We start from the raw sequence: 24,282 nt of genomic DNA, 5'->3' as shown, positions 1-24,282 counted from the left end.
TTTGTTTCAGTGGTTTCACCTTCTTCAGTTCTAAACTATCGGGAGGACGGAGCTAGAAATTTAAGCCTCGTCAGATCATAAGCGTCTGACAATTATTAGAGTAAGTTATTTGGCAGAAATATTCGAGTTCAATGAACATAAATGAAAGAAATTAGCTCTTTAGACAGATTAACAACTTCACATACACTTTACTGCCTGGGTTTACAACTAGCACAGGCGGCATCTGCTGGTGAACTAAGAGTATTACAAGATGGCGTCCATAAACTGATTCATCATCATGTTGCAGAGTACGGTGAATTTATAATCTGCCGCTCTCCTCTCCGAACACACGCACGCTGGCAAACTGATCATGTATGTATGAGTATTTTATTCAGCCATTATACATATACAATCATTTTTAAACAATACAGACAGTTCAAACAGAGTCAACAGTCATGTGTTATGTAGCGACTGAAAAGGAAAAGGCAGAAGCAAAAAGCTTGAGATGCTTACGTCATCAACATGCAGGAGGAGCGTGAGCAATTAACAGGAAGGCCACCTACTGTCTGAGCCTTTTATACACTTATTGTGTCAGGAAGAATAAGAACATTTCACAGCAGCACATGTTCTGATCATGTGTGTCTTGGCACAGTGAAAGACTAACCATCAATCATGGCATGGATGAACCACTTGTTGCTCCAAACGAGCAACAGCAGAAGAGCAGTTCAAGTTATGTTGGTAGAAAATTTGTGTAATGTAGAACCAAACCCAAACTTTATTTTGTATGCTCATGCTGGAATGCAAAAATAACGTGATTAAAGTTTCAAGTAACCATTAGAAAACCACTCAGTACTGGGTAGATATTGAGTACTTCTTCATCACATTTTGTAGAGTAGTGAATTATTATTTAACGGATAATGAAAGCTGGATAAACCACATAAATCTACCTGTTAACTAATGGTTACCTAGAGCCCTTTTCACATATGCACTCTGGATTATATCTAGTGGTTAGTTTCCCATTCGTCTCCCAGTAAGTATGCAAAATGTGTGTACCTTATTGTAAAGTGTTACCCATGTATATTGTGACTTGTTGTATCTCTCCTGTTGATTTTCCATAACACACATTGTCTATATGCTGCATTCCTGTACTGACTCCGTCCCACTCCGGGCTCCGGCTCATCATTGATGGTGAATTGAAGTTTTGGGCTGAATCCTGGAATAAAAGGAAAACCGATGTTGAAAAACAAAAACCTCATACTCTGTCAGTGTAACAGGTTGATATTGACAGCATAAGACTTTCCCCAAAACACTTGTTTTTCATTTTATATCTTCTTTTGAGTTTTACATTATTCTCCTGCCTGTTTATTTTGGAGTCTGTGTGTGTGTGCCCCAACTGCTTGGGGCCCCAGACCAGTAGGGGCCCCTCAGGGCTCACAAATGTAAACCAAAGCAGTGCCCCAAAATGACAGTAGGAAACCTCCCTAAGGGGGCCCCATCTGACAGCACTCACTGTTGTTGCCCTGCTAAGTGTCACATACATTATTGCTTTGAAAACCAAAATTTGTTTCTGAAAGTCAACAAAGTAAAATGAAGAGGAATAATCCCCAACAGACTCTAGAATTACCACAGTGTGAGTGATGACGTCAGGAATGTGGTCAGAGCCGTTGACAGCTTGGTCGGAGGTAAGTTAATGATGATTCACACTCCGTCGATAAACACATTTTATAGTATTTTTTTAGTTGTTTAGATGTAATCAAACTGTGGTTTTCAGTTACTGATCATATTCGATTCATCCCGTATCAGTTCTGTGGAGTTTTGAATAATATTCATAAAGTTATTCATTAGTCGTGAATGTTAACGGCTAATGTACTGAATGTTAAGCTAGCGTCTCGCGCAATAGGAAACCCCATAGTCACTCCGAGCTGCATCATTACCGGTGACGTCATCATTGTCTTACGTTTAGCAGCTTTACTTTTGTCTCCAAAAAGTTTGTAACCTTACAAACCGATCTATGTAGCCATTTATCCACGACCTATAGTTGTCATGGTAACAGTTGAATAAACAAACTAGACAACGGGCTGCAGACACTCAGGCTCCATCAAAATCTGGTAATATTACTGTACCTTTTGAGTCTGCGTGGTTCCTCATCTTCTCACAGCGTCTCTGCCGGATTCCTCACCCTTTGTTTGTCAACAAATGCACATGGTGTCAGAGGGGGAGGCGTGACCGTTTTTATGACACTGCAGTTGCACTCAGAGACCTTCTGATGGCGCCAAAGTGCACCAAAACTGACAACATATTGAGACTTTAAGTTTTAATTCTTAAGAAAGGAAAGGAAAGTCACATAACATCCTGCTGATAAGGAAAGTGTCACGCCTCTATCACAGACAATTAAAGCTGCTGCTGCACATCACGTCATCCAGACTAGAGAGCTGAAGCTGGAGCGACTGTAACCAGAGAGCACCATCAAGAGGAAACATCTGCTCGACTAAGTCATCTTAAGAAAACGACTGAGAGGAAGAAACAGTAGAAAGATGAGGTGAGTATCTGACTTGCATACGAATGTTTACATGTTTTTAATTTATTAATTCCAAACCCTTTCCTTTTAGTCTTTTTCTTCCCCTTTAGCTTCATTATTTTAGTGTTTCATAAATTTACTTTTCTCACTTTGTTGCTTTTGTGACTTTTTGTTTGTCTGGGGTAAAATAATAATAATACATTTTATTTATAAGTTTCAATTTCAAGACACTGTACATTTGTTAAAAAGACAGAAGGATCAGAACAGTAAGGACAGACTAACAGACACTGCAACATTACACACAAATCATAAATAAAACAACATAAAGGTGCAGCGACAGATATACAGAACACACATCACAATCATAGATTAAAAGATTATTTGGAGAGGTGAATTTTGATTAGTGATTTGAATGTAGAAGGGTCAGTGCAGTGTTGAATGTGTGTAGGGAGTGAGTTTCCAGAGGGAGGGGGCAGCTATGGAGAAGGCTCTGTCCCCCCGGGTTCGTCGCTTGGTTCCAAGTGGGGGAGACAGGAGGTTGGCTTTTAAAGAATGGAGGCTGCGTGCAGGAGTGTGAGGGTGAACTGTGAGATAGGAGGGGACCTGGTGGTTAAGGGCTTTATGTGTAAGGAGCAGGATTTTGAATCGGATACGGTACGAGACAGGGACCCAGTGGAGATATATAGGACAGGGGTGAGGGGTTTACTGGATCGGGTGTGGGTGAGACGGGGTGCAGCACAGTTCTGGATGTATTGGAGTTTATTAAGGACTTTGGATGATCATTTTTAGAAACAGAAGGGTATCAAGTGTATCACTTTAAGCTAATATTAATAAAAACAAGTTAAAGATGGATTTTGATAAACTGTTGTCTGTCGGTGAGGTAGGATTTTAACCAGGAAAGAGCAGTGCCAGTGAAGTTGAGTGAGTGTTCTATGCTGGATAGAAGCACCGCATTCAAGCAAGGTCAGTTCACCCCTCTGCTCAAAAAACCCACACTAAACCCAGCCCAGGTTGAAAACTACAGACCGGTTTCTCTTCTGCCCTTTCTGTCAAAAATACTTGAGCGCACAGTCTTTAAGCAAGTCTCTGAGTTCCTGTCCAGAAACGATCTTTTTGACCCAAATCAGTCACGCTTTAAGCGGGGCCACTCTACTGAAACTGCACTACTGTCAGTAACAGAATCGTCAGTCCTCAGTTCTATTACTGCTAGACCTGTCTGCTGCCTTTGACACAGTCAACCATCAAATCCTCCTATCCACGCTCTCTGAACTTGGCATCTCAGGATCTGCCCTCTGCTGGTTCGTGTCCTACCTCTCTGGGCGATCCTATAGAGCAGGGGTGTCCAAACTTTTTTTCTTGCAGGCCAAAATTGTCGTGTTAGAAACGCTCGCGGGCCACAGGTTTTTTTCTTACCCTTTTAAATATAGTTGAAAAAATAGTAAGGCTTTGTAGATCAGAATCAAAAGAAACCCTTTCATAAAAGGGAATCAAATATTTTGATTTCTTCGTTCTACTTTATTAGTTTTTTTCTCAGAGCCTGTAACATGGTTCATTTAGCTCAGGTCATTAAATGGTTAAACAACAGTCCGCTTGTTTGCAAAAACTTTGCATATGTTTTTTTTTCATAGTTTACAAAAAAATGTGGAAAATAGTCAAATCTGTAGATTTAAAACAACAACATACATGTTACTGAACATTTTCTGTTTTAGGAATATTGTTCAGCACTTGTTAACATGAAAAATAAGATAACGTGCCAATCTTAATCAATAAAATCTTCTGATTCTTCATTTGAAGTCACGGGTCAAATGGCCCTCGGGCCGCACTTTGGACACCCCTGCTATAGAGTGTCGTGGAAGGGAGAAGTGTCCAAAGCGCACAGCTTATCCACAGGGGTACCTCAAGGGTCAGTGCTTGGTCCCCTTCTCTTCTCCATATACACAAGCTCAATTGGTTCAATAATCCGCTCTCATGGCTTCTCATACCACTGCTATGCTGACGATACCCAGCTCTTCCTGTCATTCCCACCAGACGATGTTACAGTCTCTGCAAGAATCTCATCATGCCTTGCTGATATCTCTAAATGGATGAATGAACAGCACCTTCAACTCAATCTTTCAGAGACTGAGCTCCTTATCATCCCAGCCAGTCCCTCTATGCAACCACAGATCAATATCCAGCTTGGAACAACCAAACTCATGCCCACAAAGTCTGCCCGGAACCTGGGTTTCATGATCGATGACCAGCTAACTTTTAAGGTTCATGTAGCTTCGATTGCCCGGTCATGTCGATTTGCCCTGTACAACATCAGGAAGATCAGACCTTACCTGTCAGAACACGCTACACAGCTCCTGGTACAGGTTCTTGTGATATCACGCATCGATTATTGCAACTCTCTACTGGCAGGTCTTCCTACATGCACTATCAAACCTCTGCAAATGATACAAAATGCAGCAGCACGACTGGTCTTCAACCTTCCCAAAAGAGCACATGTCACTCCGCTGTTCATCTCCTTACACTGGCTCCCAGTTACTGCTCGCATCAAATTTAAAACTCTGCTGCTCGCTTACAAAACAGCCACAAAAACGTCTCCTCCTTACTTTAACTCTCTCATCCAGGTCTACGCTCCCTCCCGCCCACCCACGCTCTGCCAATAAAAGGCGTCTGATCCAACCTTCACAACAGGGTCCTAAGTCTCTGACTAGACTCTTCTCCTCTGTCGCCCCCCGGTGGTGGAATAAACTTCCAAACTCCATTTGATCTGCAGAGTCCCTCTGCACCTTTAAGAAAAAGCTAAAGACCCAGCTCTTTCATGAATACCTACTAACTTAATGATGATGGTTTCGATATCATTGATGATGACGGTTGTGACGATTGTTTTTGTTTGATAACCATGACTTATAAGATGGTTTCTATACTGATTAGAGCTCCCAAGAACTGCCGTCAATGTTGTGCTTTGCCTCTGGTCACTTCCTGTCAGCACCTGTGTGTCCAATCAGACTCAAAGCTGATCGTTTGCTCTTACTGACATTGTTCCCTTTTTTCTAGATCCTTGCTTATGTTGTACTTACTCTCTGATGTACGTCGCTTTGGATAAAAGCGTCTGTTAAGTGAATTGTAGAATTTTAGAATTGTAGAATACTGTGGCTGATGGTGTCAGGGGCTGCAGTGAAGAGGTGGATTGTGTAATGGAAAATGGATTTTGCTGATGTGTTAAAATAAAACTGTGACAGTTGCTGAAATATCGCTGTTCAGATTGCACCATGCCCATATCTGAAGGAGGGGGGTTGTGAAGATTTCCATGAGAGAAGGATCTTCCTGCGGGCAATCAAAGAGGCAAAAGCAATAACATTGTCCTGAGTGGTCGAGGTGACAAGGTCGTCAGGAGACCTCCCGAAAATAGCTATATGCAGGGATGGATTGATGTTTAGACCTAAAATGTCGGAGATGGGTTTAAAGAAGGATTGCCAATAATTAACTAATTTATTATTCCTTTTTCCAGAAATCCTTAGAAAGGTTGATTTGTAGTTCGTTTTCCCAATCAGCCTTGATCTTATTTACCGCGGACTCGTTAGTTGTGAACAGGAGGTCATAAAGGTAGGAAACCTGACTTTTGGGCAAGACTCTTGCCTTGAGTGCCAGATCAATGCCACTGGGGTTTGGGACTTGAGGGAATGCCGGTGAGTGGGTCCTAGCAAAATTACGGAGCTGAAAATACCGAAAAAGGTCGGAGCTATTTAAATTGAATGCAGAACGTAATTGTTCGAAACTGGCAAAAACATCATTAACGTATAAGTCACCCAGACAGCGCAGGCCATTCCAATCCTAGCTGGTATAAAAAGATGATTATTACAGATGGGCGTTGCTTTAGGGAGGGAAGGAGAGCAGGAGTCAGCCTCTAATCAGCACCAGCTGCACTGGGGTGAGATAAACCAAAGTATAATTTTGTGAACATTGGCTGCCAAATAGTAGCTGATAAAATTGGGTAGCCCAAGCCCTCCCACTGACCTGCTCCTCTGGAGTAAAGTTTTACCTGTTCTCGCAAATAAAAGAAGAAATAATGTTGTTTATAGATTTAATAAAGGATATATTCCTTATAATTATATCCCCCCCCCCCCCCCCCCCTTTGATCCCTTTGAACCCTCAGACCAACTTTAAAACTGATAACGGCTCAATGCGAACAACAGTGAGGAGAGCGGACAGCCTTGCCTAGTGCTGCGAAAAAGAGGAAATGGTTCTGAACACTGTGTGTTTGTACACACAGATGCGTAGGGGGAGGAGCAGAGTAGCTTAATCCAGGAGATGAAGCTGGCACTAAAACCGAACTGTTGCAAAGTGAAAAAGAGATAAGCCCACTCCACCCTGTTAAAGGCCTTCTCTGCTTCGAGAGATATTACAGCTTCAGGTTCCGTAGAAGAGGACGGGGTGTGAATGATACCGAGAAGCCTTCTGACATTAGAAAAAGAGTGCCTCCCCTTTATGAATCCTGTCTGATCTTCTGAGATTACTGTGGGCATAATAGACTCCAGGCGACGGGCTAGGACCTTAGCTAGAATTTTAACGTCAACAGAAAGGAGTGAAATTGGGCGATAGGATGCACAGCTTGCTGTGTCCTTGTCTTTCTTGTGAATGAGAGATATAGAAGCTTGCATGAGTGTGGGTGGCAAGGTGGCATGATTGGTTAAACATTTCAAGTAGGAGTGGAGCAAGCAGGTCAGAAAACCGTTTGAAAAACTCTACAGGATACCCGTCTGGGCCCGTTGAATTGCCAATGGGCATTGAGCAAATGGCCTCTTTGATTTCAGGAAGTGTGTCTGACTGTCATTAGGCAAAACTTTCGGTAACATTAATTTATCAAAGGAATTACATAATAGACTTTCATCGTTAGGGGACTTGGAGGTATACAGTTTAGAATAAAATGACCTAATTAAGTCGTTTATCTTATCTGGGTCAGAGGTTAGACAGCCTGACTCGTCTCGTGTCTGGGTGATCTGGTTGGAAGCCAATCTGGCCTTTAGTTGGTGGGCCAGAAGGCGACCCGCCTTGTCAGCATGTTCGTACATAGACCCACGAGAGCGGAGGAGGAGACATTCAGCTTCTGTAGTGAGAAGAAGGTCAAGCTCTGTATGGAGTCCTAGCCTTTCTTTGTACAAGTCAGGTGTTTGGGAAGTCGACAGTAAAACATCAAGGTTAGCTATAGATTTTTCTAATTCCCTCTGATCGTTGGAATAACAATTTATTCTATGATGATTTATCTAATTGTTTCTCTAACTTAGGCAAAACAATGGACACCCAACTCTCCCACAGGGAATCGTACAAAGGGGCAGAGGGGAGGCGGAAAAACGGATACATAATACTAACCAAAGAAGAAGAAAACACAGGAAGAAGGGGCTGCAGACTACAAAATAAGACAAAACAGACAATTGCCAGTTACTTTTGGGTAATTATAAAAACATAAACGGTCATCCACCAGCATATTTGACCCTGTTACTCAGACGGCCCAGTGTGTGCAGGTCAGACCACCACAGCAGTCACAATCTACCCATCTGTCAGACCACCGACAAACAAACAACGTCTTTTAACCGTTTAAAGGTTTACTGAACTCTCCTGATCATAATAATTCATCAAACTGAGTCCCAACGGTTTAAATCCAATAAAAGATTTAATCCAAACACATTAGATCCACATTAGGAGCAAAGTGTACCAATCCAACCCTAAAGGTTGGAGCGAGACAAATCGCAGTCCGTTGATTGGTTAAAAGAACCGCCACTTTCCGTCTGACAGCAGTAATAAAGGACAAACAGAAAACGTGCCATGTTTAAATATCCTTGGAGGTGCAGACCACTGACCGGACCGCTAGGTGGAAATGAGGTTTTTGACTTGTGAGCCATTCTGTTGTCACTGTGCAGAATGTGGGTTGACATTATGCTGCTGCAATAAACAAGGCCTTTCCAGAAAAGAGGTTTTCTATTTGGCAGCATATGTTGCTCCAAAACCTTTATGTATGGTTCAGCATTCATGGAGCCTTGACAGATGTGCAGTTTACCCATGCACCCCTATACCATCACAGGTGCTGTTTTTTTTATCTGAGCGCTGATAACAAGCCAGATGGTCCCTCTCCTCTTTAGCCCCGGAGGATGCAGCGTCCATTTTTTCTAAAAAGATTTCAAATTGTGAATTGTCAGAACTCAGGACAGTGTTCCACTTCGACTTAGTCCATTTTAAACGACCTCAGGCCCAAGGAAATCCAGCAATGTTTCTGGATCTGGTTTATATACAGCTTGCTCTCTGTATGGTAGAGTTTCAGCTAACGTTGTGAATCCAGAGATGAGCTGTGTTCACAGACTATGTCTCCTGGAGGTGTTCCTGAGCCCATGCAGTGATGTCCACTAAATAATTTAGTCGGTTTTTTATTTATCTGAGAAGTTTACTTAATTATCTGACTATATAATAGGGTAATAAAAGTGATTGACAGCTCAGGTTTAGAAGAGTAGAGGAGAAATTGCGAGACAAGACATAACAAACAAGAACACAAGAATCAAAACTAGCTGCTGATGTGTTTAAATGTTTGTTTTTTATTCTCCATCAGTGCTGCTCAGAGTCAAACCACACTGGAGTCCCTGCAGTGCCACTTCACCTGGGACCTGGACCGCAGCAGGCCGAAACTTTTACTTCTGAAAGACAAAATGGAGGACTTCAGCACAGAGAAGGGAAATAGATGGCTGGGCCACATTTACAACCTGTGGGGGTTCATTCAGTATAAACTGGGGTTAAATGAAGAGGCTAACAGTTTGTTCCAGAAGGCTGCAGAGACCCTCAACAAGCTGAGAGACGCAGATGAGGGTCCTTGGTTAGTGGTGAACTACGGGAACCTGGCCTGGCTGCACCACCACCTGGGAGATCTAGAGGAGAGTCAGGCTTACCTGTCAAAGGTTGATGCCCTGATGGAAAAATACCCATCTCCATCCCAGGACGACCTCCATCCAGAGATCTGCGCTGAAAAGGCCTGGACCCTGATGTTCTTCGGAGAGGACATGATTCTGGTTGTTGATTACTACGAGAAAGCTGCCAGGATGCAGGCGGACATGATGGATTGGAACACCAGCTATGTCATATGGTTAAAGAACGCCCAAAACTTCAGTGACCCAATGCTGGACCCTGACCTCTTGGAGAAAATGAGACAAGCCAAGGAACGGGATCCAGAGAACTTGTACCTCGCTGCACTCTACCTTGACCAACGTGCTGATGAAGGAGAAAACATTCGAGATGAAGTCCGTGAGTTGGCTGGAAATGTGAGCACTCTGTGCTGCAGTAGCAGTGGCATGTGGGCCTTACTAAACCTTTACATAAAATACATATCAGTTGATGAGGCCGTTGATTTGGCAGAGGAAGTTCTGAAAGAACATCCAGATGTGCATTATCTGAAGAGATTAGTTGCGTTCTGCTACAGATGGAGGATCGTTTATAAAAGGAGAGATTACCCTGATCCAGAACAAAGCATGATGGACAGAGCAATCGCTCTCCACGAGGAGCTGCTCTCTCTTTACCCTCACACTCCACTCAAAAAGGAAATTGACCTCGCAATTATCTATGCAATGTCACGTCACAGCAAGGCCAAAGCTGAGCAGATATTTCAGAAACTGCTCGAAAATGAACCTGCAGAACCTTCAGACAAACAGATGCTTTACAACAGATATGCACATCATTTATTCTTTCATCAAAATGACTCCCACAGGTCGATACAGTATCACATGAAGGCAGCAGCAATACCAGAAAAATCTTCCTTCCGTGAGAACAGCATCAGAATCTTGGAGAGGAATAAACAAAGACGCATAATGTGCAGAGAAATTGAAGAGTTTTTCGGAAACCTGCAAGAGCCAAGGCAGTAAAGATAGGGAGGCAAATTTAGGGGGAACAATTTTGTCCAAGCAAAAGAAAACAACAACTAATTTAAAAGAATCCTGGAGAAGAATGAAAAACAGGAGGGGGCCAATTCTGCCAGGGCGTCCAAAAAATAAGGATAAAAACTAACTAAAAACTAATTTCTTGTCATTCAAAACTGTTTGAATTAAATTAAAGGAAGGTTTATTTTTATTATTGTAACAGCCGACCTGCGGGGGTACTCAGACTTTGGAAGGTCCCCTCACAGGGGTCAAATAAATGACCAGTTAAAAATGAAACACAGAAACACATTTAAAGAGAAAAGGTGCCCAGGTTTATTAAATTAACTAACATAAAATTCATGAGTCACCATAAGATAATTGGCGCATATTTCAATGTCTTACAGGCGGAAGTATGGCTTTGAGTATTTTGATGCTTTACTGAGGAGGAATTCAGTGTCACACTTCTACAGCAAGGGAGTAAAAAGACTCCTTGTCACACAATATCACTGCAACTTAATCACACTATGTATAAGCATGCAATATCACTGCAACTTCAACTATAATCACACTATGTATGAGCATGCAATATCACTGCAACTTCAGCTATAATCACACTATGTATGAGCATGCAATATCACTGCAACTTCAACTATAATCACACTATGTATAAGCATGCAATATCACTGCAACTTCAACTATAATCACACTATGTATGAGCATGCAATATCACTGCAACTTCAACTATAATCACATTATGTATGAGCATGCAATATCACTGCAACTTCAACTATAATCACACTATGTATAAGCATGCAATATCACTGCAACTGCCCTCGCAACCAAAATTACCTTGACCCTCCCTGATGGTCCGCCCTGACGCTGTGCTGGGGAAATGGTGATAATTAAAACAAACAAGACGAAAAACAAAAAATAAACTAGTCAGCCTACTGAGGCAACCCCATAGATCTGTTGCCTCAAATACTGGCTCATAATGCCAGGCGGACTAGAAACAAAATACCGAAACAAAAATCAACACCGAAGAAAACAAACAAAACCCACACAGTAAGAGCAGCAGAGGAAATCTGCCAGGCTCCCTGAAACAAAGAAAATAGAAGCATTAGTTGGTCACATTAATACATTTCCCTAATCCCAAAATAAACATAATACAAAAACATATCCTCAACATCAATTACACAGTGGCCATAGCTTTATTAGACAAAAAAATACATATCGCTGTGCGTACCTGGTGTGCTGGGCCCAAACCTTCCCAGCAACCCCCTGCCAAGTACAACGCCCGGCAACTTTGCTAAAAATGGAGGACAGGGCATAAGTACACGACTTTATAACCATTTAAGTAAAACTAAATTAAAACCACATTCAAAACTTGTCTCACCGATCGCCAGCTCCGCTACACACCAGAGACACTCACTTGGCGATCAGCCCCTGAAGTCACACCTGATGTGTCCGAACGTTCTGACCAAATGACAACTGGAAACATTATAGTTCTGGTATTAATACCTTCTCTTTATAAAACTTGAAACACAAAACAAAACAAAGCATGTTTCCTTACCAGTTTTCCCAGACGCAAACAAACAAAACAGCCGGCATGGATGAGGGTGTACACCGTCCCTCTCCTTCCGGGTGGGAACAAAAACACTGCCTCTCTGTTCCTACCCCCCCTTTATACCCTCATGGAGAATAGCAGCGTCTCAGGTGCCACCAGTTACAATCATTTTCTTAATTATTAGTATTTTTGGGCTTTTATGCATTTATTTAGAGATAGGACAGTGGATAGAGTTAGAAACAAGGGATAGAAAGAGAGAGAATTGGGAACGACTTACTAATCAGTGTTTCCCCTAGGTTTACAGCGTTGGGGGGTGAGGACAAGCAGAAATGCCGACACGGCGACACAACGACACAAACACTTGAAGGAATCTTGGTGTTCATGTGTTACTTTTAATGACAGCTGTCCTTTTCTGTCGGAAAGGTATCCTTAAATGACTTCTTTCCCTGATTTCCAACTCTATCCACTATCCTATCCCTACAATAAAGGCCCAAAAAGCCCAAAAATAAATCTTAAAAAAAAATATATATATATATATATATATATATATTTTTTTTTTTTTTTTTTTTTTTTTTTTTTTTACTTGACCTTCAGGGGGGGCGGGAGGGGCCGTAATATAATGGTAGGGTAAACACTGCTAATTCAGGACGGAGTTCCCTTCATGACATCACAAAGGGCAGTAACTCCTCCCCAGGTGGGTGACACTCCCACAGCTAGGTGTTTGTTCTGCCCTCTGAGTCTGCCTTCTCACTGTAAACAATAGGACATGGAACGAGAAAGACCGCTTCCCCAAAGAGTCAACAATAAAGAGCCTATAATCTTTATTCTAGGAGTACACCCAAGCCCTTCCAGAGAGGGGGCGTGGTCAGACACAGCTCATTTACATATTTAAAGGTACAGACACAGAAACAGCCTGTTCTGAGCAGGGCTGAAATAGAGGGGTTTATAGGCATGATCAAATACAGGATCAGAGTGGATTTAGAACAAGAAACTTCACACACATGTTTTGAGGAGCTCTGAGAATTATTTACACTGGTTGAAGAGGAGGAGGATATGTGACCTTTAATTCTTACACCCTAGCTCCTGGTAGGTGTGACGTCCTTTGTAAATACACAGTTGTCATGGTGAATACTTAATGAAGAAATGTGTGAATTGTGATTATCATGTATTTTGCTTCTGTTGTGTTTTTTCAATGCTGTATTTTCAGTTTTTAGAATTAATGGATTTTATAAGAATGTGCTTCGCTTTGGATATTTAAAGTCCTCATTGTTCATGTGAAAATGTATTTGCTGTGTGACCTGAAAATTATATATTAAGATGCTCCTGTTTGCTCAAGCTGTGTTTAAGCTTTATACCAATAAATGAACAGTGTGCACACCAAGAAATTGTCTTGAAGTTGTTTGTTTCAGTGGTTTCACCTTCTTCAGTTCTAAACTATCGGGAGGACGGAGCTAGAAATGTAAGCCTCGTCAGATCATAAGCGTCCTAATTCTGCTAAAGCCTATCACACTAAACGATTTTATCATTACATTTAAAGAGACACACACACCAAAACGGAGCATTCTGAGAGAGCTGGTTTATACAGGATCACAAACATGACATGAATAACAATGTTCACATCCAGCACAAAGATTACATAGAAAACAAACACTAATTTCTAACATCAAATTCAAAGTCAAAGTCAACTTTATTGTCAATTTCAAAATATGCCAGACATACAGTGGAATCGAAACTTCGTTTGTCTCCGTCCCGCGGTGCAATACAACCAAAATAAGGTAAAATAGATCAAATAAAATGAGGTAATCTTAAGATAAATAATATTTACAGTAATACATTCTAAATTGTGCAAAAGGTACAAAATGGTAAATAAAATAAATAAAATAAAATAAAATTGAAAGAAAAAGTAAACTTGTGCAATATGTGCAATGTGCAGTAAACTGAGTGTACTTTTGAATAGTTAGCTTCAGAGTTATTAGTCCAGAGTTCTTGGTGGCATACGGGAGGGGGTTTCAACGTCCAGTGTTCGTGGGGGCAGAGGGGAGAGAAGGAAGAGAAGGGAGAGAGTTAAGCTTCCTGACAGCTTGGTGGAAGAAGCTGTTTCTCAGTCTGGTGGAGCCGGCCCGCAGGCTGCGGTACCGTCTCCCCGATGGCAGGAGGCTGAAGAGGCTGTGTGAGGGGTGGGTGGGGTCACGCACAATGCTGGTTGCTTTGTGGGTGAGGCGGGTACCGTAGAGGTCCAGAAGAGAGGGGAGTGGGACACCGATAATCCGTTCAGCAGCCTTCACTGTGCGCTGCAGGGTCTTGCGGTTGGCAGCAGTGCAGCTCCCAAGCCACACAGTGATGCAGCTGGTCAGGATGCTCTCGATGGTGCCTCTGTAGAAGGAGCACATGATGGATGGGGGGGCTCGTGCTCTCTTCAGCTTGCGGAGGAAGTAGAGGCGCTGCTGGGACTTCTTGGCCAGTTATGTGGTGTTGGTTGTCCAGGAGAGATCCTCACTGATGTGAACCCCCAGGAACTTGGTGCTGCTCACTCTCTCCACAGCAGCACCGTCGATGGTCAATGGGGGTTTAGGAGTGGGGACTCTCCGGAAGTCGACAACAACCTCCTTGGTCTTGTTGACGTTCAGGAAGAGGTTGTTGTCTCTGCACCACGTGGCCAGTTGGCTGACCTCCATCCAGTAGTGTGTCTCATTGTTGTTGAAGATGAGACCAACCACTGTTGTGTCAACGGCGAACTTCACAATGTGGTTTCTGCTGAAGGATGGAGCGCAGTCGTGGGTAAGCAGCATGAAGAGCAGGGGGCTGAGCACACAACCCTGGGGGGCCCCAGTGCTCATGACGGTGGTTTTTGATGTGTTGCCGCCGACCCGCACTGTCTGAGGCCTCTCGCTGAGGAAGTCCAGCAGCCAGTCGCACAGGGAAGTGCTGAGCCCCAGCTGGTCCAGTTTGCTGATCAGCTGCTGAGGGATGATGGTGTTGAATGCTGAACTGAAGTCTATGAACAGCATTCTGACGTATAAGTTTTTGGTGTCCAGGTGGGTGAGGGCTGGGTGAAGAGCAGAACAGATGGCATCCTCGGTGGATCTGTTACCTTGGTTACCTTTCAAAGCACTTCATGACGATAGGGGTCAGTGCAACATAATATAATATATTCCTTTTAATTATTAGAGTAAGTAATTTGGCAGAAATATTTGAGTTCAACAAACATAACTGGAAGAAATTAGCTCTTTAGAGAGATTAACAACTTCACATACACTTTACTGCCTGGCTTTACAAGTAGCACAGGCGCCATCTGCGGGTAAACTAAGAGTATTACAAGATGGCGTCCATAAACTGATTCATCATCATGATCGAGGGTGTGGTTAAAACGATGAGTAGGTTTGTTTACACCCTGGGTGAAACCAATAGAGTCTAATAATGACATGAAAGCTGTGTTAAGGCTATCATTTTCAACATCCACATGGATATTGAAGTCACCTACAACAATTATTCCATCACTGCTAAGGAGTAAATTTGATAAAAATTCTGCAAATTCAGATAGAAACTCAGAATATGGGCCAGGAGGGCGGTAAACTACAACAACTAGAACTGGCTGAAAAGTTCTTGAGACTGGATGTGAAAGACTAAGAACAAGGCTTTCAAAAGAAGAAAAATTCAGCTTTGGTTGAGGGTGAACTAGAAGACTAGAATTAAAAATAGCTGCTCCTCCACCACCTCGTCCGGTGTCTCGAGGTATATGAGTATTAAAATGACTGGGAGGAGTGGATTCATTTAAACTAACATATTCATCTCGACACAGCCAGGTTTCAGTCAAACAAAGTAAATCAATATGCTGATCTGATATAATTATGAAAACATAAACGGTGCACCAGTATATTTGACCCTGTTACTCAGACGGCCCAATGTGTGCAGGTCAGACCACCACAGCAGTCACAATCTACCCACCTGTCAGACCACCGACAAACAAACAACGTCTTTTAACCGTTTAAAGGTTTACTGAACTCTCCTGATCATAATAATTCATCAAACTGAGTCCCAACGGTTTAAATCCAATAAAAGATTTAATCCAAACACATTAGATCCACATTATGTGTCAAGTGTACCAATCCAACCCTAAAGGTTGGAGCGAGACAAACCGCAGTCCGTTGACTGGTTAAAAGAACCGCCACTTTCCGTCTGACAGCAGTAATAAAGGACAAACAGAAAACACGCCAAGTTTAAATATCCCGTAGGTTTTGAGAGTTATTTCAATGCTGTTTTGGATTTTTGGCCCCCATGGGCGACCTTGGAGGTGCAGACCACTGACCAGACCGCTAGGTGGAAATGAGGCTTTTGACTTGTGAGCCATTCTGTTGTCAGTGTGCAGGATGTGGTTTGACATTATGCTGCTGCAATAAACAAGGCCTTCCCAGAAAAGAGGTTTTCTATTTGGCAGCATATGTTGCTCCAAAACCTTTATGTATGGTTCAGCATTAACGGAGCCTTGACAGATGTGCAGTTTACCCATGCACCCCCATACCATCACAGGTGCTGTTTTTTTATCGGAGCGCTGATAACAAGCCAGATGGTCCCTCTCCTATTTAGCTCCGGAGGATGCAGCGTCCATTTTTTCTAAAAAGATTTCAAATTGTGAATTGTCAGACCTCAGGACAGTGTTCCACTTCGACTTAGTCCATTTTAATTGACCTCAGGCCCAAGGAAAGCCAGCAATGTTTCTGGATCTGGTTTATATACAGCTTGCTCTTTGCATGGTGTCACAATTGGAAAACAAGGAGGTGTGGACCCAAGTGCAGAATTAACTAAACTATTTATTTTAACAAAAAGCCAAACAAAAACTTACTTCAACAAGTTCAACAAAAACACAGGGCTCAAAAACAGGGAGCCACCGGGACACTGACATAACATACGCACCGACAAACACATACAATGAACTGCCACAGAAGGGACGAAACACAGAGACTAAATAGACATGGGGTAATCAGACACAGGTGAGACTAACGACACAGGTGAAGACAATCAGGGCAAACACACTGGGAAACACACAGAGGCAGGAATACAAGAAATACTGAGGACAACTACAAACTAAATCATGAAACACTAAAGACACACAGAACTCAAGAATCTAACAAAACACACTAGAACACAGAGATACACGAGGATAATAAATGACAAAATAAAACAGAAAACACTGAAGACAAAACTAGGAAACACACAAGGGAAACAAGCAACACTGGGATAAAACAGGGAAACTCAAATACAAAACCAAATCATGACACATGGTTAGGTTTGCCACCCGTCCCTTAAAATACGGAATCGTCCCGTATTTTACACTTTGATATTGCGTCCCGTTTTGAATCAATACGGGACGCGGTTTGTCCCGTATTTCCAAGATGCTTTGAACTCAGCATCATTCAGCCGGCTAGTTCCCGCCTCCTCGGAGTGTCCGTTGGTTTGTTTGGTTCTTTTTTGGCATGAGCAATGAGAGCTTGTCAGTGATTGGGTGAGAGAAAGTCATAGGAGTCAGAAGGAAACATGTCTGCAGGTGTCTCTGATTCCCGCACCGTGCACCATTGAAACGTAAACGGATGCAGAAATACAGACGTGAGTAGAAAGTAATGCCTGGCTTGACAGTGTCAGTGAAAATGAATATAATGTAAAGGAAACTATTGTAGGCCTACTTAATATATTTTCTCCCATGTTTATAAATAGGTTATTCCAGTATAGTTTGGATAGTGTGAATATTTTTCGGTACGTATTTATTTTAGCCAAATCTGTATTCACAGTTTGTCCTGGGTGAGATATCATCAATACAACATCGATATATCGACAGTAGACACTTAATTAATACAATAAGAAAATAGTTCAAAACCATATTAATAGTATCATTCATGATTTCATAAGAAAACAACAAAAACGAAAGACAGGAGGACAGAATAAATGAATGAAAATACTATTAAATTCGTACTGTTTATTTAATAAAAAATTTGTTATCTTACTGCTCCCCTCTATGTTACAGCAGTGTCAAAAGCACTTCAATAATACTCTGTTAATGAATTAATGTTAAGTTAATAACTTTATTTGAAGTTTAAGTTAAGTTGTAAATTAGATAGCTAATAGTAATCATCTGCTGAAGTCGTGTTAGGTGCATTTCATTGTGCATACATTACTGTATCTGCCTTTACACTGAAGTTTTGCATTTTTGTAAATTATTTCAGAAAAAAATGTGTTCATAAAGCACTTAAAACTTTAAGTATGACTCTTATTAGTTCATTAAAACCACGTTTTAAATCATGATTCACCACAACTGGTGCCCCACCCCACCGTTGGGCCAGTGAGGCCCCTACTGAGTTGCAACCCGCTGCGGGGTGTCCCTTGTTTTTCTGCTTGGAAGGTGGCAACCCTACACATGGTAGAGTTTCAGCTAACGTGTTCACAGACTATGTCTCCTGGAAGTGTTCCTGAGCCCATGCAGTGATGTCCACCAAATAATTTAGTCTGTTTTTTATTTATCTGAGAAGTTTACTTGATTGTCTGACTATATAATAGGGTAATAAAAGTGATTGACAGTTTAGAAGAGTAAAGGAGACACTGCAAGACGAGACATAACAAATAAGAACACAAGAGTCAAAACTAGCTGCTGATGTGTTTAAATGTTTGTTTTTGTATTCTCCATCAGTGCTGCTCAGAGTCAAACCACACTGGAGTCCCTGCAGTGCCACTTCACCTGGGACCTGGACCGCAGCAGGCCGAAACTTTTACGTCTCACGCACAAGATGGAGGACTTCAGCAAAGAGAAGGGAAATAGATGGCTGGGCCACATTTACAACCTGTGGGGGTTCATTCAGTATAAACTGGGGTTAAATGAAGAGGCTAACAGTTTGTTCCAGAAGGCTACGGAGGCACTCAACAAGCTGAGAGTAGCAGATGAGGGTCCTTGGTTAGTGGTGAACTACGGGAACCTGGCCTGGCTGCACCACCACCTGGGAGATCAAGCAGAGAGTCAGGCTTACCTGTCAAAGGTTGATGCCCTGATGGAAAAAGACCCATCTCCATCCCAGGACGACCTCCATCCAGAGATCTGCGCTGAAAAGGCCTGGACCCTGATGTTCTTCGGAGAGGATAAGAAGCTGGTTGTTGATTACTACGAGAAAGCTGCCAGGATGCAGCCGAAAATGGTGGATTGGAACACCAGCTATGTCATATGGTTAAAGAAGGTCAAAAACTTCAGTGACACAAGGCTGGACCCTGACCTCTTGGAGAAAATGAGACAAGCCAAGGAACGGGATCCAGAGAACTTGTACCTCGCTGCGCTCTACCTTGAACAACTTGCTGATAAAGGAGAAAACATTCGAGATGAAGTCCGTGAGTTGGCTAAAAATGTGAGCAGTAACTGCAGTAACAGTGGCATGTGGGCCTTACTAAACCTTTACATAGAACACATATCTGTTGATGAGGCCGTTGATTTGGCAGAGAAAGTTCTGAAAAAACATCCAGATGTGCGTTATCTGAAGAAATTTGTTGCAGTCTGCTACAGATGGAGGATCATTTATAAAAGCAGTAGTTCCCCAGAACAAAGCATGATGGACAGAGCAATCGCTCTCCACGAGGAGCTGATCTCTCTTTACCCTCACTCTTCACTCAAAAGGGAAATAGACCTCGCAACTATCTATGCAAAGTCACATCACAGCAAGGCCAAAGCTGAGCAGATATTTCAGAAACTGCTCAAAAATGAACCTGCAGAACCTGAAGACAAACAGATGCTTTACAACATATATGCAAATCATTTATACTTTCATCAAAATGACTCCCACAGGTCGATACAGTATCACATGAACGCAGCAGCAATACCAGAAATATCCTTCAGCCGTGAGAACAGCATCAGAATCCTGGAGAAGACTAAAGACAGAGGCATAATGTGCAGAGAAATAGAGGAGTTTCTCAGAAATCTGCAAGAGCCAAGGCAGTAAAGATAGGGAGGCAAATTTAGGGGGGACAATTTTGTCCAAGCAAAAAATAATAATATAATAATAATAATTTCTACAAAGGCGTATTGCTTTCACACGTGGTAATAAAGAGCAACAGAATCCTGGAGAAGAATGAATAACAGGAGGGGGCCAATTCTGCCAGGGCGTCCAAAAAATAAGGATAAAAACTAACTAAAAACTAATTTCTTGCCATACAAAACTATTTGAAATAAATTAAAGGAAGGTTTACTTTTATTATTTTCTCTTCTAAGTCTCACATTCAACAACAGGTTAAAAAAAACTCAAGTTAAAATTAGGATTTTATTTTAGAATTAAGTCTTGCTTTTCATTTAAGGCCAAAAAAACACTTGTTGCTGCCACTTTTATGTCAGTGCTAGACTATGGCGATGCTCTTTACGTGCACGCATCCTGGCAAAGCCTACATGCGTTGGATACTGTCTACCATGGGGCACTGAGGGTTATCACCAATCTAAAAGCCCTTACTCACCACTGCTCCTTGTATGCTCGGGTTGGTTGGACTGCCTTGTCTGCACGTAGACTAAATCACTGGCATATTTTTATTTATAAGGGTATTCTCGGTCTGCTTCCATCCTACCTACAGAGCTACATATAAAGTAATGGAAGTTACCATCTTCACCTTCTTACCATCCCTAAAGCCCGTACGGAATTAGGAAAAAGGGCGTTCAAGTATGCTGCTCCCTCTTCTTGGAATCGGTTGCAAGATACTTTAAGTCTTCGGGAGCTGGTTTCCTTGAATGTTTTTAAAGGTCTACTTAATGATCTGGAGGCAGAAATATCTGACTGTAGATTTTTTAGCTAACTCGTATTGTACTTTTTGATCGCTTTGTTGCTCATGACTTATGACAGATTCTGGTGAACTGGTTCTTTTTGTGATTCCTGTATTTATGTTCATTGTTGTTAAGTGTTTTATGTGTGAAACCCTGTAATTGTGCTGCTGCCTGTCTTGGTCAGGATGCTCTTGTAAAAGAGATTTTTAATCTCAATGAGACTTTTTCCTGGTTAAAAAAAAAAAATATATATATTTTCTTAATTATTTTTATTTTTGGGCTTTTATGCGTTTATTTAGAGATAGGACAGTAAATAGAGTTAGAAACAGGGGAGAGAGAGAGCGCGAGAGAGTTGGGAACGACTTACTAATTCAGGACGGAGTTCCCTTCTTGACATCACAAAGGGCAGTAGCCCCTCCCCCAGGTGGGTGACACTCCCACAGCTAGGTGTTTGTTCTGCCCTCTGAGTCTGCCTTCTCACCGTAAACAATAGGACATGGAGCGAGAAAGACCAAGTACACCCAAGCCCTTCCAGAGACAGGGCGTGGTCAGACACAGCTCATTTACATATTTAAAGGTACAGACACAGAAACAGTCTGTTCTGAGCAGGGCTAAAATAGAGGGGTTTATAGGCATGATCAAATACAGGATCAGAGTGGATTTAGAACAAGAAACTTCACACATGTTTTTGGAAGTTCTGAGAATTTTTTAAACTGGTTGAAGAGGAGGAGACTATGTGACCTTTAAATCTTACACCCTAGCTCCTGGTAGGTGTGACGTCCTCTGTAAAACACGGTCGTCATGGTGAATACTTAATGAAGAAATGTGTGAATTGTGATTATCATGTATTTTGCTTCTGTTGTGTTTTTTCAATGCTGTATTTTCAGATTTTAGAATTAATGGATTTTATAAGAATGTGCTTCACTTTGGAAATTTAAAGTCCTCATTGTTCATGTGAAAATGTATTTTCTGTGACCTGAAAATTATATATTAAGATGCTCCTGTTTGCTCAAGCTGTGTTTAAGCTTCATACCAATAAATGAACAGTGTGCACACCAAGAAATCGTCTTGAAGTTTTTTGTTTCAGTAGTTTCACCTTCTTCAGTTCTAAACTATCAGGAGGACGGAGCTAGAAATTTAAGCCTCGTCAGATCATAAGCGTCTGACAATTATTAGAGTAAGTTATTTGGCAGAAATATTTGAGTTCAATGAACATAAATGAAAGAAATTAGCTCTTTAGACAGATTAACAACTTCACATACACTTTACTGCCTGGGTTTATAACTAGCACAGGCGGCATCTGCTGGTGAACTAAGAGTATTACAAGATGGCGTCCATAAACTGATTCATCATCATGTTGCAGAGTACGGTGAATTTATAATCTGCCGCTCTCCTCTCCGAACACACGCACGCTGGCAAACTGATCCTGTATGTATGAGTATTTTATTCAGCCATTATACATATACAATCATTTTTAAACAATACAGACAGTTCAAACAGAGTCAACAGTCATGTGTTATGTAGCGACTGAAAAGGAAAAGGCAGAAGCAAAAAGCTAGAGATGCTTACGTCATCAACACGCAGGAGGAGCGTGAGCAATTAACAGGAAGGCCACCTACTGTCTGAGCCTTTTATACACTTATTGTGTCAGGAAGAATAAGAACATTTCACAGCAGCACATGTTCTGATCATGTGTGTCTTGGCACAGTGAAAGACTAACCATCAATCATGGCATGGATGAACCACTTGTTGCTCCAAACGAGCAACAGCAGAAGAGCAGTTCAAGTTATGTTGGTAGGAAATTTGTGTAATGTAGCACCAAACCCAAACTTTTATTTTGTATGCTCATGCTGAAATGCAAAAATAACGTGATTAAAGTTTCAAGTAACCATTAGAAAACCACTCAGTACTGGGTAGATATTGAGTACTTCTTCATCACATGTTGTAGAGTAGTGAATTATTATTTAACGGATAATGAAAGCTGGATAAACCACACAAATCTACCTGTTAACTAATGGTTACCTAGAGCCTTTTTCACATATACACTCTGGATTATATCTAGTGGTTAGTTTCCCATTCGTCTCCCAGTAAGTATGCAAAATGTGTGTACCTTATTGTAAAGTGTTACCCATGTATATTGTGATTTGTTGTATCTCTCCTGTTGATTTTCCATAACACACATTGTCTATATGCTGCATTCCTGTACTGACTCCATCCCACTCCGGGCTCCGGCTCATCATTGATGGTGAATTGAAGTTTTGGGCTGAATCCTGGAATAAAAGGAAAACCGATGTTGAAAAACAAAAACCTCATACTCTGTCAGTGTAACAGGTTGATATTGACAGCATAAGACTTTCCCCAAAACACTTGTTTTTCGTTGTATATCTTCTTTTGAGTTATACATTATTCTCCTGCCTGTTTATTTTGGAGTCTGTGTGTGTGTGCCCCCAGACCAGTAGGGGCCCCTCAGGGCTCACAAATGTAAACCAAAGCAGTGCCCCAAAATGACAGTAGGAAACCTCCCTAAGGGGGCCCCATCTGACAGCACTCACTGTTGTTGCCCTGCTAAGTGTCACATTATTGCTTTGAAAACCAAAATTTGTTTCTGAAAGTCAACAAAGTAAAATGAAGAGGAATAATCCCCAAGAGACTCTAGAATTACCACAGTGTGAGTGATGACGTCAGGAATGTGGTCAGAGCCGTTGACAGCTTGGTCGGAGGTAAGTTAATGATGATTCACACTCCGTCGATAAACACATTTTAAAGTATTTTTTTAGTTGTTTAGTTGTAATCAAACCGTGGTTTTTAGTTACTGATCATATTCGATTCATCCCGTATCAGTTCTGTGGAGTTTTGAATAATATTCATAAAGTTATTCATTAGTCGTGAATGTTAACGGCTAATGTACTGAATGTTAAGCTAGCGTCTCGCGCAATAGGAAACCCCATAGTCACTCCGAGCTGCATCATTACCAGTGACGTCATCATTGTCTCACGTTTAGCAGCTTTACTTTTGTCTCCAAATTGTTTGTAACCTTACAAACCGATCTATGTAGCCATTTATCCACGACCTATAGTTGTCATGGTAACAGTTGAATAAACAAACTAGACAACGGGCTGCAGACACTCAGGCTCCATCAAAATCTAGTAATATTACTGTACCTTTTGAGTCTGCGTGGTTCCTCATCTTCTCACAGCGTCTCTGCCGGCTTCCTCACCCTTTGTTTGTCAACAAATGCACGTGGTGTCAGAGGGGGAGGCGTGACCGTTTTTATGACACTGCAGTTGCACTCAGAGACCTCCTGATGGCGCATCAAAACTGACAACATTCAATGCTCTAAATCTCACGCATTGGGAGTGAGAGACACACATTTCAACCTGTTCACACGCTCACACGCCACACCTTGTATTTCTCACGCATAAATTACCAGGATAACGCCCACAAAATTGCGCCGCTATTTTTTTAACAGTGAAACAGATATGAATCAAGTGGGTTTCCCATAGAGATCAGAAGGAGCTTGCCACGCACCAGTTAATAAAAAAAAATATATATATATATAGCTACCCCA

The 24,282-nt window shown here is 41.8% G+C and overlaps 2 protein-coding genes across 2 annotated transcripts; both read left to right on the top strand.

Moving 5' to 3' along the window:
- The first annotated feature begins 2,975 nt into the window (after positions 1–2,975).
- Positions 2,976–10,447, top strand: LOC136179464 (interferon-induced protein with tetratricopeptide repeats 1-like). Its single transcript, XM_065956294.1, has 2 exons — positions 2,976–3,034; positions 9,084–10,447. The coding sequence occupies exons 1-2, from the start codon at positions 2,976–2,978 to the stop codon at positions 10,381–10,383; spliced, it is 1,359 nt and encodes a 452-aa protein (XP_065812366.1). The 3' UTR covers positions 10,384–10,447.
- Positions 10,448–16,910: 6,463 nt separating this feature from the next.
- On the top strand, positions 16,911–21,771 carry LOC110005563 (interferon-induced protein with tetratricopeptide repeats 1B-like). Its single transcript, XM_065956293.1, has 2 exons — positions 16,911–16,915; positions 18,618–21,771. Exons 1-2 carry the CDS (start codon positions 16,911–16,913, stop codon positions 19,906–19,908), a joined length of 1,296 nt encoding a protein of 431 aa, XP_065812365.1. The 3' UTR covers positions 19,909–21,771.
- Positions 21,772–24,282: the final 2,511 nt, after the last annotated feature.

Source organism: Labrus bergylta, chromosome 6 (assembly GCF_963930695.1).
Source record: "Labrus bergylta chromosome 6, fLabBer1.1, whole genome shotgun sequence".
Classification (NCBI taxonomy): Eukaryota; Metazoa; Chordata; class Actinopteri; order Labriformes; family Labridae; genus Labrus; species Labrus bergylta.
Note: the sequence above shows the minus strand (reverse complement) of the source record. Positions and strands in the feature narration are given on the sequence as shown.

What these genes read in the sequence shown, in the direction of transcription:
- LOC136179464 (XM_065956294.1), top strand. Translation starts at nt 2,976, where the DNA reads ATGGAGAAGGCTCTGTCCCCCCGGGTTCGTCGCTTGGTTCCAAGTGGG. An exon ending in CCAAGTGGGGGAGACAGGAG is followed by an intron (nt 3,035 to 9,083) that starts GTTGGCTTTTAA and finishes ATTCTCCATCAG; the next exon opens with TGCTGCTCAGAGTCAAACCA.